Source organism: Schistocerca gregaria, chromosome 5 (assembly GCF_023897955.1).
Source record: "Schistocerca gregaria isolate iqSchGreg1 chromosome 5, iqSchGreg1.2, whole genome shotgun sequence".
In the NCBI taxonomy this organism is placed as follows: Eukaryota; Metazoa; Arthropoda; class Insecta; order Orthoptera; family Acrididae; genus Schistocerca; species Schistocerca gregaria.
In genome coordinates, this window is record NC_064924.1 from 89,387,517 (window position 1) to 89,404,490 (window position 16,974).

At 41.9% G+C, this 16,974-nt stretch overlaps 1 protein-coding gene across 3 annotated transcripts in view; it reads left to right on the top strand.

Annotated features, from left to right (window-relative positions):
- LOC126272979 (methyl farnesoate epoxidase-like) overlaps window positions 1–16,974 on the top strand; it is a 130,074-nt gene that overhangs the window by 29,683 nt on the left and 83,417 nt on the right. For all 3 annotated transcript variants that reach the window (XM_049976320.1, XM_049976322.1, XM_049976321.1), the window contains exon 2: window positions 15,496–15,583. In XM_049976320.1, coding sequence (XP_049832277.1) covers window positions 15,496–15,583 — 88 coding nt within the window. The remainder of the gene's footprint in view (window positions 1–15,495; window positions 15,584–16,974) is intronic.

Sequence of the window (16,974 nt, forward strand, 5' to 3'; positions counted from 1 at the left end):
CTCTGTTGATCCATGAAAGTCGGATCGCTGTAGACAAACACGTTCACATTTATGGCTAGTACATTAGTTACTTACGTGCTCCATAGATCATTTTAACGTTTTTTCCATCGAAATAATGTGGAACGAATTAGTTTACAAGATAAATATATGTGTGTGTGTGTGTGTGTGTGTGTGTGTGTGTGTGTGTGTGTGAGTGGTGTTGTCATTAAAGAATACTACAGTTTTTAGTACTACTAACGCACCTACAATGAAAACAAGGTTTTTTTAGAGGCTTTCAATTTTTAAAGAATAAACTGTCCAGAAAAAATGATTTTAGGGAAAATTAAAATCTGTTTCAGTACCTATCAGACAATTTATGTTCTTCGACAAATGATCACAAATTTTGAATAATCATTTTTTAAATGTAGAGAAAATAGGATATAAATGCTCATTAGAAGAAGCAAGGCAGTTAATGGAAGAGGCCTTACCCACACAATTTGATACAATTGAAATTCCACTTACATCTCATTCTGAAAGGAAGATAATAAACTCTCTCAAGAATAAAAGCTCACATGGAATTGATGGCATTTCCAGCAGGATAATAAAAGCTTGTTCCTAAGATACAAGTGGGATTCTTAGCCACAGATGTAATAGCTCTCTGAAGCAGGGTGTTTTCTCAGATAGACTGAAGTATGCCATTGTTAAACCACTGCATAAAAAAGGGGATATGTCTGATGTCAACAACTACCGCCCAATCTCTCTTCTGACTGCCTTATCCAACATTCTTGAAAAAGTAATGTATTGTACAGTAGCTTCAGACCTTTGAAAAAATAAAGTTTTAACAAAATGTCAGTTTGGTTTCCAGAAAGTTTTTTCAACGGAAAATGCTATATATACTTTCACTAATGAGAATTAAATGCTCTGAGTAACCGGAAGTCACCCGTTGGGATTTTTTGTGATCTCTCAAAGGCTTTTGATTGTGTAAATCATGGAATACTTCTAGATAAGCTCAAGTACTGTGATATGAATGGGACAGCGCTCAAATGGTTTACCTATCTGGAAGAGTGCAGAAAGTTGAAATAAGCAGTTCACATAATATGCAAAGAACTGGTGATTTCTCAAACTGGGGAACAATCAAGAATGGGGTGCTGCAAGATTCGGTCTTGGGTCCTTTGCTGTTCTTAATGTATTTTAATGACTTGCCATTCTATATTCACGAAGATGCAAAGCTGGTACTTTTTGCCGACGGTGCAAGTATAACTATACAGTTCCACACAGTAAATGGAATGACACCATTGTTATAGACTTCGATCAGAAGTCGGTAGCTAAGGTAGAATAATCAAAATTTCTAGGTGTATGCGTTGATGAGGGGTTGAACTGGAAAAAACACACTGAAGATCTGCTGAAACGCTTGAGTTCAGCTACTTATGTTGTTAGGGTCATTGCAAATTTTGGTGATATACATCTCAGTACATTAGCTTACCACCCCTATTTTCATTCTCTGCTTTCGTTTGACATCATATTCTGGGGTAACTCATAATTGAGTAAAAGAGTGTTCATTGCATAAAAGCGTGTAATAAGAATAATTGCTGGAGCTCATCCAAGATCATCGTGCAGACACTTATTTAAAGAGCTAGGGATCTTCACTGTAGCCTCACAATATATATATATTCACTTATGAAATTTGTTATTAACAATCCGAACGAATTCAGAAGTAATAACAGTGTACATGGCTACAACACTAGGAGAAGGGATGATCTTCACTACTCAAGGTTAAATCTAACTTTGGCTCAGAAGGGGGTAAATTATGCTGCCACAAAAGTCTTTGGTCACTTACCTAATAGTATCAAAAGTCTGCCATATAGCCATATAGCATTTAGAAAGAAGTTAATATAGCATTTAGAAAGAAGTTAAAAGAATGTATGAATGGTAACTCTGTCTACTCATTAGATGAATTTTTGGATATAGTAAGTGGGTAATTCCCCCCCCCCCCCCCGCCCAAAAAAATTAAAAATATGAAGAGTGATGTACTACTTTGTGTAATGTAATATCTAGTATGGACACCTTTTGTTAACCTGACGCGTTCCACATCATTACGAAGTGTCGTATTCATGATCTATGGAACAAGTACTAATCTAATCTAATCTCTAATACAGTTACCGCAGAAAATTATTCTATAAGACATTATTGAGTGGGAAAATGCAAAATATATCAGGAAATTAACTCGTCTGTTTCCAAGACCAGGAGTTATACGAAGAACAAAAGTAGATGAACGTAATTGTTTGAGAAACTCGGTAATATTTTCTTCCAGTTCAGATTTACATCAGTAAGACTGCCATTTCCAGCCGGTTTGGATGTGGAAATCTGTACTGAATAGTTGAAGAAATGCCCTGAAATACGGACACATCTCGGAAGGAGGACCATAATAAGACTAAGAACAGAGCCGCATGGTTTCAAGTGTGTGAAAGGTTTTCTGAGGGTTTTGCGACGAAACCACATGAAAAGAAAAATGATTAAGATGTTAAGGGGGACGTTTACCAAATTCGCTGTGAACGTCAATTTTCAATTCATTTTTTATTTATGAGTAGAACTCTTGCACGATAAATACTCAAAGTTTCAATGACGAAATCGCATCTGAAGTGACTCAGAAATAATTAAATGAGGACGCTACCTTCCTGCCACGCCCATGTTTTGAAGCAACACTTCAATACTATGAGTAGTTCGGTGAACAACGCTTCCCTGCATTACTTCCAAGCAAACTTGCACAGGATGTACCTAGCAGGCTGTGGTATATACTCTGGTTTTATAGATCATGTGTGACTCTGTTCCGGTGTCTTTGTAACAACAACAAACCATCTGCTTTGTTTGCAAGGAAGCAATTCTTGTTTTACATTGTGCTGCTGACGGAGATTTACTCAAGTGTTCGATTGTACCATCGCTCACTAATGCTAGGCTCTATGCAGTGTAAATGAAATGAAAAGCGTACGAAGAGCTACGTTTCCAGATTGCGTCGACAGATGAACATACGATTCATAATGATAATCTGCTGGAAATACTCGTATCTATAGGTTCAGGGCGGTAACAACCCCTACACTCACAAGGAGAAGTTTCGAAGTTGTATCCAGGATACAGGTTTCAACCTCATTCTGAACTTCTGAAAAGGTACGTTCACGGCAAAATACAGAATACAAATGAGCCTCTATATTCACTCATGTGCAAACGATGCCCAAAAACCACAATTTCATCTGTTACTATTGTAAGAATTACAACTTACGATGTAGTTCATTTTCTACTTAAACCCAACTAACCTAAGGACATGACACACATCCATGCCGGAGGCAGGATTCGAACCTGCGGCCGTAGCAGCAGCACGGCTCCGGACTGAAGCTCCTAGAACCGCTTAGTCATAGCGGCCGGCCTTGAATATCAGGAATCCAGTAAAACGTCAAATCTCCACATCGCTTTTGCCGGAAAAAGATCTTGCAGGAACGGGACCGAAGAGAATCGTTCAACGTTACAGGAAGTGCAACCCTTCCGCAAACTGCTGCAGATATTACTGCTGGGCCATGAACAAGTGTTAACGTGCGAACCATTTAAATGAAACATCATCGATATGAACTTTCAGAACGGAAAGCCCACTCGTGTACCGTTGATGACTGCACGACACAAAGCTTTACGGCTCACCTGGGCCCGTCAACACCGACATTGGACTGTTGATGACTGGAAACATATTGCCAGGTCGGACGAGTCTCGTTTCAAATTGTATCGAGCGGATTGACGTGTAAGGGTATGGAGACAACCTCATAAATCCATGGACCCTCCATGGCAGCAGGGGACTGTTCGAGCTGATAGACGCTCTGTAATGGTGTGGGGCGTGTGCAGTTGGAGAGTTGGAGTGATACGGGACAGCTGATACGACTGTGACACCTACGCAAGCATCCTGTCTGATCACCTGCATCCATTCATATCCATTGTGTATTCCAACGGACTTGGGCAATTCCAGCAGGACAGTGCGACACCCCACACGTCCAGAATAGCAACAGAGTTGTTCCAGGGACACTCTTCCTAGTTTAAACACTTCCGCTGGCCACCAGACTCCCCAGACATGAACATTATTAAGTATATCTGGGATGCCTTGCATCGTGCTGTTCTGAAGAGATCTCCACCCCCTCGCGGTCTTACGGGTTTATGGACAGCCCTGAAGGAGTCACGGTGTCAGTTCCCTCGAGCACTACTTCAGACATTAGTCGAGTCCATACCACGTCGTGTTGCAGCACTTCTGCTTACTCAGGGGTGCCATACACTATTTTAGGCAGGTGCACTAGTTTCTTTGGGTCTGTCATGTACATATAGAATTTCTATCTTTCGACCACGACTTCTTAGCTCTGAAGTTTTAATTACTGCTTCGGGAACTCAAATCTGAATAACTGGACGGAAGGCATCGCTCTTTTTGAGGAGCGCTATTGAGGAAACTGGCATTTGAGGCTGACTGCAAAGCGACCCTACTGCAACCAACGTGTATTTCGCGTAAGGACCACTGAGATAAGACTAGAGAGACTGTGGCTCTTTCGTAGTCACAAAGACAGTCGTTTCTCCATCGCTCTGTTTCCGAGTGGAAGAGAAACGACTAGTGGGCCCTCCGCCTCACACCATACGCTGGCTTGCGGAGTATGTTTGTAGATGTAAATGAAGGCGTACGTCCGTAACTCATGGCGGAACGTGCTGGTAGGAGGCTTGCCGGCTCTGTAAAGCAGGATAGGCGGCTATGTGTGGAAGGTCTGACGACAGAGTACAGTGGCGGTGCAGGCACGTTTCAGAAAACATCGTTGAGTGCACGTTATTGAACGCGTGGCTGCGCTGCAGACGATCCATTCGTCTTGGTTTGTTAACCCAATGTTCAGTTACGATTGCAGTGGGCATGGGATAATCTACAATGGATCCTGGATCAATGCAAACGTGTCACCTGGTCGGATGAATTACGATTCTTGCTACACCAGGACGATGGTCGTGTCGGGATACGCTGTAATCCAGAGAAACAGCTACTTGAAACATGCACCACGCCATGGACGCGGTTGGGCGGGGGTGGGGGGAGGGGCGGGGAGGGGAGATAGTATTTTGCTATAGGAGGCAGTCTCTTGGTCTCCCATGCGACTTGCGATAGTAATGAAAGAGCCGTGACGATTCACGGCCTGAAATGTGACAATTAATAAAATGTTCCGATGGGCTGATCGGATTCCTAGATCAAGAATTCAGTATATTTTATCATTTTATCAATAAATTAAACGACATAGTGGCCCAGTAGGGAGACATATTAGCTAGTTTTGATGTTACATCGGTACTTACGATGATTCCGCTCTACGGATTTTCCGTCCCGATGTTGAAGAAGTGTTTAAATATTGCCTCACGAGCAGGATTGCAAAACGAATTATGAGCTCTTCAAAAATACTGATGGCGTGGCTATGGGAAGCGCCTCAAGCCACGTTATAGTGAATTACTTTATTAAAAAATTCGGGGAGCGGGCGCTGGAAACTGACAACAACTGCCCAGCCAGGGATGGTACTTTGTTTTGTGGAGGCACGCCAGAGGAGAACTAGACCGATTTCACAGTCTCGACGAGACTGATCTGAATATTCAGTTTACCTTGCAGGATGAGTCAGATGGAAGATTCAATTTTCTTGATGTTCTAGCTTTCAAGAAACGAGATTGTAGCTTAGGCCACACAGTTGTTTTTTAAAAAAAATAATCTTTTCTCAAACCAATAATATCATACATGATAATCCAGCACCTCATACATTAGTGGGTCCTGAGATCTACAGTACATTCAGTAATATTTAGCAGCGTTTACTAATTCCATTTCTAACCTTCTTACATGCTACAGGATGTGAGATGTTAGTTATTCAATGGGTAAGAACTAGTCTCTGTACTCTAATGTAAGTATTCTGAAGCTAGCTCCTGCAGCGTTACAGACGTGCCAGTGAATGTACAAACCTACTTTTTGGCCGTTCCCACCGAGCCAATCCCGGTGGGCGTGCCCCTGGCACCGACCTGGCCTTTACAGAAAATCGCTGCAGGCCATACAGTTTACGAAAAACCCACGCACACTGACCATTTCCTGCACCAGGATTCTAACCACCATCCACAACAAAAGCGAGGCATCGTATTTCGTTGGTGGACAGAGCAGGAAACATCTGCGAACCAGAGCTGCTTGAGGCGTAACTAAACCAGCTCAACAGTGCATTGTTCAAGAATGATTATTCGTCTGTTGAGGTAAAAAGCGTGTCAAGACCGCAGCATAAAAATCATAGCGATGCACAAGCGCCTGTGAAATGGAAAATTTTCTTGCGTTTCATTAAGGACGTTACTGACCCCACACGAAAAATTTTGAAAAAACGGAAGAAGGTGGTAAACTACAAACTCACCACGAAGATACAGGATCACCTAAATTTGACCAAGGATGCTCGCAAACCCCCGGAAAAAACCGAACTTTATAGGGTTCCGTGTTGTTATGGGTACTACAGAAAGAACGGTCAAGAAACAACTTACAGAGCAGAAGGACAACTGTAGAAGGGGGCTAGATTGTCAGATCAGCTGTTGCGGTACGTGCTTTGCAACCAGGAGACTGTCACATTCATTTTGATACGACTCAAATACTGGCAGCCAGAAGCGTATACCAAGGAAAGCAATACAGAGAGGCCATAGAGATAGTTAAACACCCCAGGAATTTCAATAGGAAGGAGCAGGGTGTAAAACTGCATGACACCTGGATCCCTATGCGGAACACGTGTACCAGTCGTCCACAGCGGACGACGGCGACCGACAGCTGCCAGTTGCCCTCGGGTATTTAAAGCATGTGACATCACGCCACTGCGCGGGAGCCCACATAAACGTTAGTTTGCTGCAGTCAGTAGCGAGCAATGGTATGATTCGACACTCAAGGAAGCTATGATCCGCCATCAAAATGTCTTCCCTCGATGGTGACGGAACGTTGAATATGTAATCCATTCGACCACGGCATAAAGGCCCGGAACGTTTTATTAATTCCGACGGTGGACTATCCGAACATCATCACCGAACATCCGTGTTGCTTCGTGCTAGATATCTGTATCTTCCTCAACGACTAAGGGATCTCCCAGCAGAACAATTGCCCGTGTTACAAGGCGAGAATCGTGCTACAGTGGTTTGAGGAGCATGATAGTGAACTCACGTTGATGTCATGGCCACCAAACCCGCGTGATATGATCGTGCTGGAACACTTCTGGGATGCCTTCGGGTTCCAGCTCTGCGCCCATAAAGCCCAAGTCCAGAATTTCCAGGAATTGAGTGGATTGTGCCGGGACATCTGGTGCTACATACCTTTGGAAACTCACTAAGGACTTGTTGAATCCTTGCCACGCAGAACTGTTGCTTCATCGCGTATCAGAGGTGGACAAACAGGCTGTTTAGTAACTGTTTATACGTTTTGGCTGATCACAATATTATCTGTATGAAACCTTCCGTTGTCTGTCGGTCTCTTCCACATATAGAACTTCTTTGATACTTCTCAAATCGCTCTCAATGTTTGAACTGTGTTCTGCGCAAAATTGTACCAGGTGACTCCCACTTCTATTATTTCCCCTCCAGCCCATGCTCTTCTGCTGTTTCTTCCGTCTCTTACTTCTTCCACTATCCCATTGTTGTCTCCCATCGCAATTAAATTTTCATCTCCCTTAAAGATTTGAATATTTTCTTTTAAAGCTATCGTAAATAGTAAGACGATTCCTGGAGGAATTGCTGTGTATGTCTCAGTGTTTGTGGCGTCGGCATCTCCTGAGAGAGCCGACCCGAGGTCAGAGACCGCCGCTGTGTACTAATGGCTACACAATGGTCTCTTTGATCACCGACCTCCTCCGGCCGCGGTCAATTGCCACAGGTCATGCCACCATCGCTGTGCAGTTGACGTTATTGTGTTAAGTGAGGAGGAAAAACGTGAAGTAGCGCTGCATCAACACCGGCCGTATCCTGCACAGGTGACTGCACCATTATAAATTTGTTTCAGAAACAACAGTTTCAGATACATCCTGCTACATCAAAAAGCCTCAATAGTTTGCCTCAATCTGGAGTGGGGTAAAAAAAAAGGGAGAGAGAGAGGGAGAGAGAGAGAGAGAGAGAGAGAGAGAGAGAGAGAGAGAGAGAGAGAGAGAGAAAGAATTTCAACCATTCTGTGAAATTTGGAATTGTGAAAGTAAAAATAGCATAAACTCACCATTCAATTATTCTAAGGACTGCAGATAAATCTCTTTCGAATTCTAACCGAAAAAAATCTAGCTTGAGACACGTTTTAGTTTGCGCCTTCCTCATTGTGTTTACGCTAAGGAGTCTGGAGATCCCTAATTATTTATTTCACGTTTCTGCTACCAGTCACTTTTTATTTTATGCTTCATCTAACATAATGAAACGCCTTTCGAACATGCTCTGTTCTTCTTTAGGCGTTTATACATACATACATACATATATACATATAGAGAAATGTTACTTAAAATAAACAGTCTTAAACTAGATTAATCGAGAACTCTTTGTCCATTGTTTTTTACTGTAGCTGCTGGTGCGGCATTTGGGGGAGGGGGGGGGGGGGGGGGGGGAAGGAGCGGGCATTGTATGGCTATAAATCGAAATCAGTGATGTCTACTGCTGGTTTTCTTCCTTGTGATTGACTATGTATATCACTGCAATTTCATCATCTTGCTGCGCTTTAATCACAGAACTGCACTTCGCAAACTCGAGAGCACAAAATGATTACTACTGCGGCGTAGCCATTTCAAACATATGACGGTTACCAAGCAAAACAAAAGACAACTGACATCTAGAGACTGTTAATATATACTAGATTATGTATTCGTTTCTCCAATAGCCGAGCCGAGGCGCAGCGATCGATAGTTTGGACAAAATAATACTTTGTAATGCGTATATTCTTTTTGAAACACCCTGTATAATCAGTTAACGCTACGAAAAGTCTGAGCACATATTTTTATTCGTATCAGTGAGTCATTTTACAACAGTCTGTAAGATGGAAACCAGGGAAGTAACGGGACATAGGCTAACTGCGCCATTACACTGATCAATAAAACTTTAATCACTATTGCCTCTGTGTAGCTACCGAGACGTATACTATTCGCTACTCTCAGTAGATACACGTGACAAAAGTATCTTAGTGACAGCCGCTTACACACTCTTCTTGTCGTGACACGCTTCGACTTCCTGACAACGAAATCTGCCTTGATCCCTCCTATCAAATTCAACTCGCTTCTCCCTACCCCTTTCTGATTTCATCTCCCACTATGTCACTTTTATTTTTTCCTTCTGACCTTGACATTGCCCCTCCTAGCGGTCTATATCCCGAAGCTAGCGCTTCCCTGTCGACCACATTATACCTATCCTTACAATCCAGCTCATGTGAGCCAGTTAGCTCCATAAACTAACTATCCCAAAGGATCAAGCCAGTCGGCCGCGGTGGCCGAGCGGTTCTAGGCGATTTGGTCCGGAACCACGCGGCTGCTACGATCGCAGGTTCGAATCCTGCCTCGAGCGTGGATGTGTGATGTCCTTAGGTTAGTTAGGTTTAAGTAGTTCTTAGTTTAGGGACTGATGACCACAGATGTTAAGTCCCATAGTTCTTAGAGCCATTTGAACAATTTGGATGAAGCCACCTTTCTTCTCCCCATCACTGGTCCTAAATGCAGGTCCTTCGCATCATCTGGTATAGTAGTGCAATACGCTTCAGTGTATGTTTTATCTTTCTCGCAACTCACTGTTTTTTAAATGTTATGCGAAAGTTATCATACGCAATATTTTAAATGTCATTAGTAAAAAGCTTCTCCATACTATTATAGCTATAAAAGAATGGGGCGATTAGAGGATAATGAAAGAAGCAGACAGTCCTAATAAACACTGTTCCGCAAACCAATGGCTTCCCCGATGTGATGTGAACACATTGAAAGAGAGTCCTCGAGAATCCAAACTACAGATATACATTAAGGACAAACACAATACGACAAGTTGTCCACTTAGCTTTAAAAGAAAGAACGCAGCGAGTTTTAACAGATCTGAACAGCAATCAATAAATGCACTTCTATAAAAGTACTTTCCTCTATGAGTACGAGGTAATCCACTAAATCCAAGAATATCTGTGTTGTCTTTGACGTTCCAGAACTGGACAAGACATTGTTCATGTGAAGCAGGCTTCAAACGTGTCTTCATCACGCCTGTATTCGTTCAAAAACGCCAGACGTGTTCCGAGTGCACTGACAACCATCCACAACGCATTCCCATAGTTCATCGACGGTTGTCAGTAGGGCTGGAATGCAGCAGAGCTTTAAAATATTCCCAATGAAAAGAGCTGGCAGATTCAAGTTGGAGGACGTGGCAAGCTATAGTACTGGCAAGCAACGGCCGATACACTTGTTGAACCGTTGCTTACGAGTACTATTTTTTTTTTTTGTCCTCAGTCTACTGACTGGTTTGATGCGGCCCGCCACGAATTCCTTTCCTGTGCTAACCTCTTCATCTCAGAGTAGCACTTGCAACCTACGTCCTCAATTATTTGCTTGACGTATTCCAATCTCTGTCTTCCTCTACAGTTTTTGCCCTCTACAGCTCCCTCTAGTACATGGAAGTCATTCCCTCATGTCTTAGCAGATGTCCCATCATCCTGTCCCTTCTCCTTATCAGTGTTTTCCACATATTCCTTTCCTCTCCGATTGTGCGTAGAACCTCCTGATTCCTTACCTTATCAGTCCACCTAATTTTCAACATTCGTCTATAGCACCACATCTCAAATGCTTCGATTCTCTTCTGTTCCGGTTTTCCCATGGTCCATGTTTCACTACCATACAATGCTGTACTCCAGACGTACATCCTCAGAAATTTCTTCCTCAAATTAAGGCCGGTATTTGATATTAGTAGACTTCTCTTGGCCAGAAATGCCTTTTTTGCCATAGCGAGTCTGCTTTTGATGTCCTCCTTGCTCCGTCCGTCATTGGTTATTTTACTGCCTAGGTAGCAGAATTCCTTAACTTCATTGACTTCGTGACCATCACTGCTGATGTTAAGTTTCTCGCTGTTCTCATTTCTACTACTTCTCATTACCTTCGTCTTTCTCCGATTTACTCTTAAACCATACTGTGTACTCATTAGACTGTTCATTCCGTTCAGCAGATCATTTAATTCTTCTTCACTTTCACTCAGGATAGCAATGCCATCAGCGAATCGTATCATTGATATCCTTTCACCTTGTATTTTAATTCCACTCCTGAACCTTTCTTTTATTTCCATCATTGCTTCCTCGATGTACAGATTGAAGAGTAGGGGCGAAAGGCTACAGCCTTGTCTTACGCCCTTCTTAATACGAGCACTTCGTTCTTGATCGTCCACTCTTATTATTCCCTCTTGGTTGTTGTACATATTGTATATGACCCGTCTCTCCCTATAGCTTACCCCTACTTTTTTCAGAATCTTGAACAGCTTGCACCATTTTGTATTGTCGAACGCTTTTTCCAGGTCGACAAATCCTATGAACGTGTCTTCATTTTTCTTTAGCCTTGCTTCCATTATTAGCCGTAACGTCAGAATTGCCTCTCTCTTGCCTTTACTTTTCCTAAAGCCAAACTGATCGTTACCTAGCGCATTCTCAATTTTCTTTTCTATTCTTCTGTATATTATTCTTGTAAGCAGCTTCGATGCATGAGCTGTTAAGCTGATTGTGCGATAATTCTCGCACTTGTCAGCTCTTGCCGTCTTCGGAATTGTGTGGATGATGCTTTTCCGAAAGTCAGGTGGTATGTCGCCAGACTCACATATTCTACACACCAACGTGAATAGTCGTTTTGTTGCCACTACGAGTACTTAGGTATCCAGAATGATAATACAATCAAACGAAGGCTGTCCCTTTGTAATTTATGCACCACAAGTGGTGTTTCGGAATAAACGTAGCCTTAGGTAGTGTTGTAACATTGGCATGACTGCACTTCTGCATGCTTCCTATCGTGAAAACCCGTTGGTTTCCGGACATACGTTTGTTACGATTATTTGCTTGTTTGAGTGTCCTCTATTCGCTTCTTTCGCTTTTACCTGTAATAGTGAAACACCCTATATAGCTCATCCATTTACACTAACTTTCCCACCACTGCCTCTTCTAAGATACAGAGTATGAATGACCTATCCTGCTAATGTTGTATTTGCTAAGTTCATGACCTATTTTCTCAAGAACAACTTCATACAACTTAATGAAATGTTCGTAGGTTACTTATACGTGCTTCGTGTACATGCTCCTCTAGTTTGGTTGTAGTACAAGATGTAGAAGTATGAAACCGGAATTTCCCTAAAGATTGTGCTAGCCGTCAGTGTAGGGCCCGTGGGACCGCGTCTGCAGCGTCTTCTGCTTTCTGTGACGGCTGACGACGGATGTCAACACACAATAACCCAAGTATGAATTCCAAACGAGTAAACATGTCGAATTTTGTGCCTACGCATTACGATTTGCGGACAGCATTGGTTTTCTGTTATCACTGGAAGAAAAATGCTGCACAATAGAATCGAATGCTTGTCGAAACTTTCGGCGAACATGCTCTTGAGAAAACACAGCGTCTCTAGTGGTTCAAAAAATTCAAAAGTAGTGATTTTGATGTGAGAAACGACGAGCGTGGGAAACCACTGGAAAAATTCGAAGACGACGAGTTGCAGGCCCTATTGGATGAAGATGATCCTCCAACTCAACAGGAACTCGCGGAATGGTTGAATGTGACGCAAAAAGCCGTTTCTCTTCGGTTGAAAGCTATGGAAAAGGTGCAGAGAATGGGAAAATAGGTTCCGCATGAACTGAATGAATGACAGCAAGCAAATCGAAAGACCACTTGTGAAATGCTGCTCGCCAGATACAAAAGAAAATAGTTTCTACATCGAAAAGTGTCAGATGATGAAAAATGGATAGATTTCGAGAATCGCAACCGTCGTTAATCATGGGTGAATTCAGGCAAACCATCGACATCCACTGCAAGACCAAACCGCTTTGGAAAGAAGAGAATGCTCTACGTTCGGTGGCATCAGAAGGTTGTCATCTATTATGATCTGCTAGAACCTGGTGAAACCGTTAACATTCATCGCTACCAACAGCAAATGATCGATTTACATCGAATATTACATGAGAAACGACTGGAATATGGGAAAGACAGCACAAAGTGATATTGCTCCATGATAGCGCCCCATCACACACTGCTAAACGGGTCAGGGAAACGATCGGGGCGTTCAGTTGCGAAATACCAGGGCAAGCGTCTTATCCTCCAGACTTGGCTCCGACGGATTATCATCTATTTGCATCACTAGGACGCACTCTCGCTGAACAACGCTTCAATTCGTATGAAAATGTAAGAAAATAACTCGCTGACTGGTTTGCTTCAAAAGAAGAACTGTTTTTTGGCGTGGCGTTCAAAACCTGCCGGAAAGGTGGGAGAAATGTTTGAGTAGCAATGGAGATTATTTTGAATAAATTATTGTTCATCAGTTTCAGATAATAGACGTGCAATTGTTGCAACGAAATTCCAGTTTCATACTTCTACACTTGGTATATATTCTAGGCGTTAGCAAGAATATTTTTCTTTTCTATCTCTTTTTGTTTCATATCTTCCTTACATTTTTGTGCATCTTACTGGGGATTATTAGATGGGTAGATCACATAACTAATGAGGAAGTATTGAATAGGATTGGGGAGAAGAGAAGATTGTGGCACAACTTGACCAGAAGAAGGGATCGGTTGGTAGGACATGTTCTGAGGCATCAAGGGATCACCAATTTAGTATTGGAGGGCAGCGTGGAGGGTAAAAATCGTAGAGGGAGACCAAGGGATGACTACACAAAGTAGATTCCGAAGGATGTAGGTTGCAGTAGGTACTGGGAGATGAAGAAGCTTGCACAGGATAAGGTAGCATGGAGAGGTGCATCAAACCAGTCTCAGGACTGAAGACCACAACAACAAACAACTGGGGATATACGTTCTAGACGTGTAGTATCACAAGAGTATTATAAATAAACTGTAAAAAAATCATGAAACTATCTCCTATAGTTCCTGTGGAAATGGGTAATTTGTTTGAGAAAATTTTGTTTTTCCGGAATTGCAGTTACAAAGTAATTTAAATCAAATCACACATTTTAGTAGAAACAATAGTTAAAACGTAGCAGCACTGTAGTTGTCGTGATCTTGTACATTGCATCACTCCATCCACTTCCTCCTCCTCAAAGATCTTGCGTCCTTGGACACTTTTCGGGCTGGTAGGTCAGCTTTGTCAATTCATTCACCGTACAGTTCCTCCCGCACGGTCCGCGTGTTCCAACCCGCCTTCACTCCCAACTCCACTCTAAGATTTTCAGTCTAGCAGTATTGCCATCATTAAATATGATTAGAGCATCATACATACCAAACCGAATTATGTGGATCCCCACAAATTCATTATTAGGTACTCTTATTCCAAACTACATTGTTGAATGACTCCTTCACACTTTATGTTCTCACTGGCAGACATTTCAGAAGAACAGAATTTCTCAAACCTCTGTACACTTTAGTAGCCTCAGGTGAAGAGTTCTTGTTGGTAAACTTATCTAAAGTGACATCTGATTCAGCTTTTTTTATATATTTACGCCACTCGCCTGAATGAATGTTGTGGATTGCTTTGCCATCTGTTGATATTTTATGGGAAAAAATTGCCTACACAACCTTTTTCATACCATCTGGGGTTTTGCGTTGCTTCTTATGGTTTGACCATAGTTTTCTGGTAGCTGATTGATGATATTGTGTATTAGACGCCTGCTAGTATCGCATCGTCAGACAACAGTGCCTGCAACAGCCATACTTCTCCGTTAAACCAAGAATACCGCACGAACAGCGTAAAAAAAGGATCACAACTGTTATGGCTGGCCTACAGACTTATGCAGCAAGATTTCCACTCGAATTTAAATTATACTTCACCCATCTAGACCTTATGGCTCATGAGATATTAATTCTTCACTGAGAAATGGTTTATGAAATCCTAAAAATGTGCTACACAACTAATTAATTACATTAAATTAAATATACTTCTGGCCAGTCAAATTGAATAAATCATACATCAAATTAATCATCAAATTCCAAATAAAATTTTGGCATAGAAGAATTAAAATTGTTCAATAAAATGCCCATTTATACTCCCCTTAAATTAATTTGGTTAAGGACTGGATTACTGTCGTTTCGCTGCCAGTCCAAGCTCACCCCTTTGGAACGCGGGAAAGAAACAGCAATACAAAAAAGACCTACATTTGGGCACGTCACTACATCCCTCACTAGACGACAGCATTACTTTACTTCAGGGCCATACAGAATTAAAATTTTAACATCTTTCAGTAGTCAATAACTATAGGATACTGTTAAAACGACAGAATATATTCGTGTAATGTGTAGCCTCGTTTACACCACAACATTCCAATGTCCATAGGAAATACATTGTGTTGTCTGTACAGATGCTGCTGTTTGTGTTGGCTTCATTCTCCCTGGCGCTCTGGCTTCTGCTCAGCTGGGTCAAGATGAAACCCAAGAACTTCCCTCCAGGTAAGTGGCGACAGGATTTTTTTCTTTTTTTTGCCTTAGTAACATAAGACATTCTTCGGCAGTGCGTTTCAGACTAATAATTCGATCACCATTTTGGATTTACAGATTTATAAAATTCGGCCTTGTATGCGCAGAAGCGAGTTGCCTAGGACGCACTTCAATCGAACTCATTTAGTTTTCCCACGTGTCTAACTATAGGGGTACGCGCAGGCCAAGGATAGATACACTAAATTTGCCAAATGGGAAATACAGGGCAGAAAAAAAGAGAGATGAAGCAAACAGTTTATACATTCAAACGAAGAGCAAGTTAGTAAAGAACAATTCCCGTCCGGGTTCCAGGGTGACGAGACGAACAAACGTGGTACATGGGATAAACAGCTCTAAAAAATAGGACTTAAGCGGAGAAAATGGAATACAAGAAATGCAGCTACAGCTTTAATTAATGAACTACAGCTGATTAAAATTCCATTGCTTTATTTCTTAAGACACAAGTTTTCAGTAGAGTTTTGAGTTTGTTCAAGAAATAACTGCAGAAAAATCCGAACGAAAACTCTTGTAAATTCCACCGTACCATCAGCATACTTATCATGGTTTCACTTTTTAATTGGTTTCTATTGTGAATCTATTGCGTAGCTATTGATGAGAATGTTCTTTCAACGACAATGTGCTACGGAAAACTTTAAAAGAAAGAGCTCAGCGAGTTTTAACAGTTCTGAACAACATTCAATATATGTACTTCCATAAAAGTACTTTCCTCCTCTCTGGCTACGAGGTAAAGCACTAAATCCAAGAACATCTGTGTCTCTTTGACGTTTCAAAACTGGTCAAGGCATTGTACACCCTAAATTTCAAAATTATTACATTCCTATTTCAAAGAATACAACTCTTTTCTGTTTATCTTCGCACTCAAATTTTTTTCTTGGAGGCATACGCTGAAGGATCACTTTCTATGCACCCCATTACGATGAGGGAATTCAGACCAATTGATTGCCAACATTTATTACGCACAGATTGTACATTTTCCGTATGGTTCAGTACAACATCCTCATGATAAGTACCCAAAAAATTGTTAGAGGTCTTTACGTTCTTTAGTTTGCTTCACTTACTGCATTTTATGCATACTTTCTACTTTCGCTAATCTAAAGGAAATAAGTTTGCTGAATTAGTCTGTGATAATCTCTACATATGGAAATTAGAGTTTGGCGTCATTAGCCGGGAGGCCAATTGCGGGGCAGGTCCTGCCGCCTTGGTGCAGGTCTTATTACATTCGACGCCACATTGGGCGAGCTGCGTGTGGATGGGTATGAAATGATGATGAAGGCAGCACAACACCCAGTCCCTGAGAGGAGAAAATTCCCAACCCAGCCGGGAATCGAACCCGGGCCCGTAGG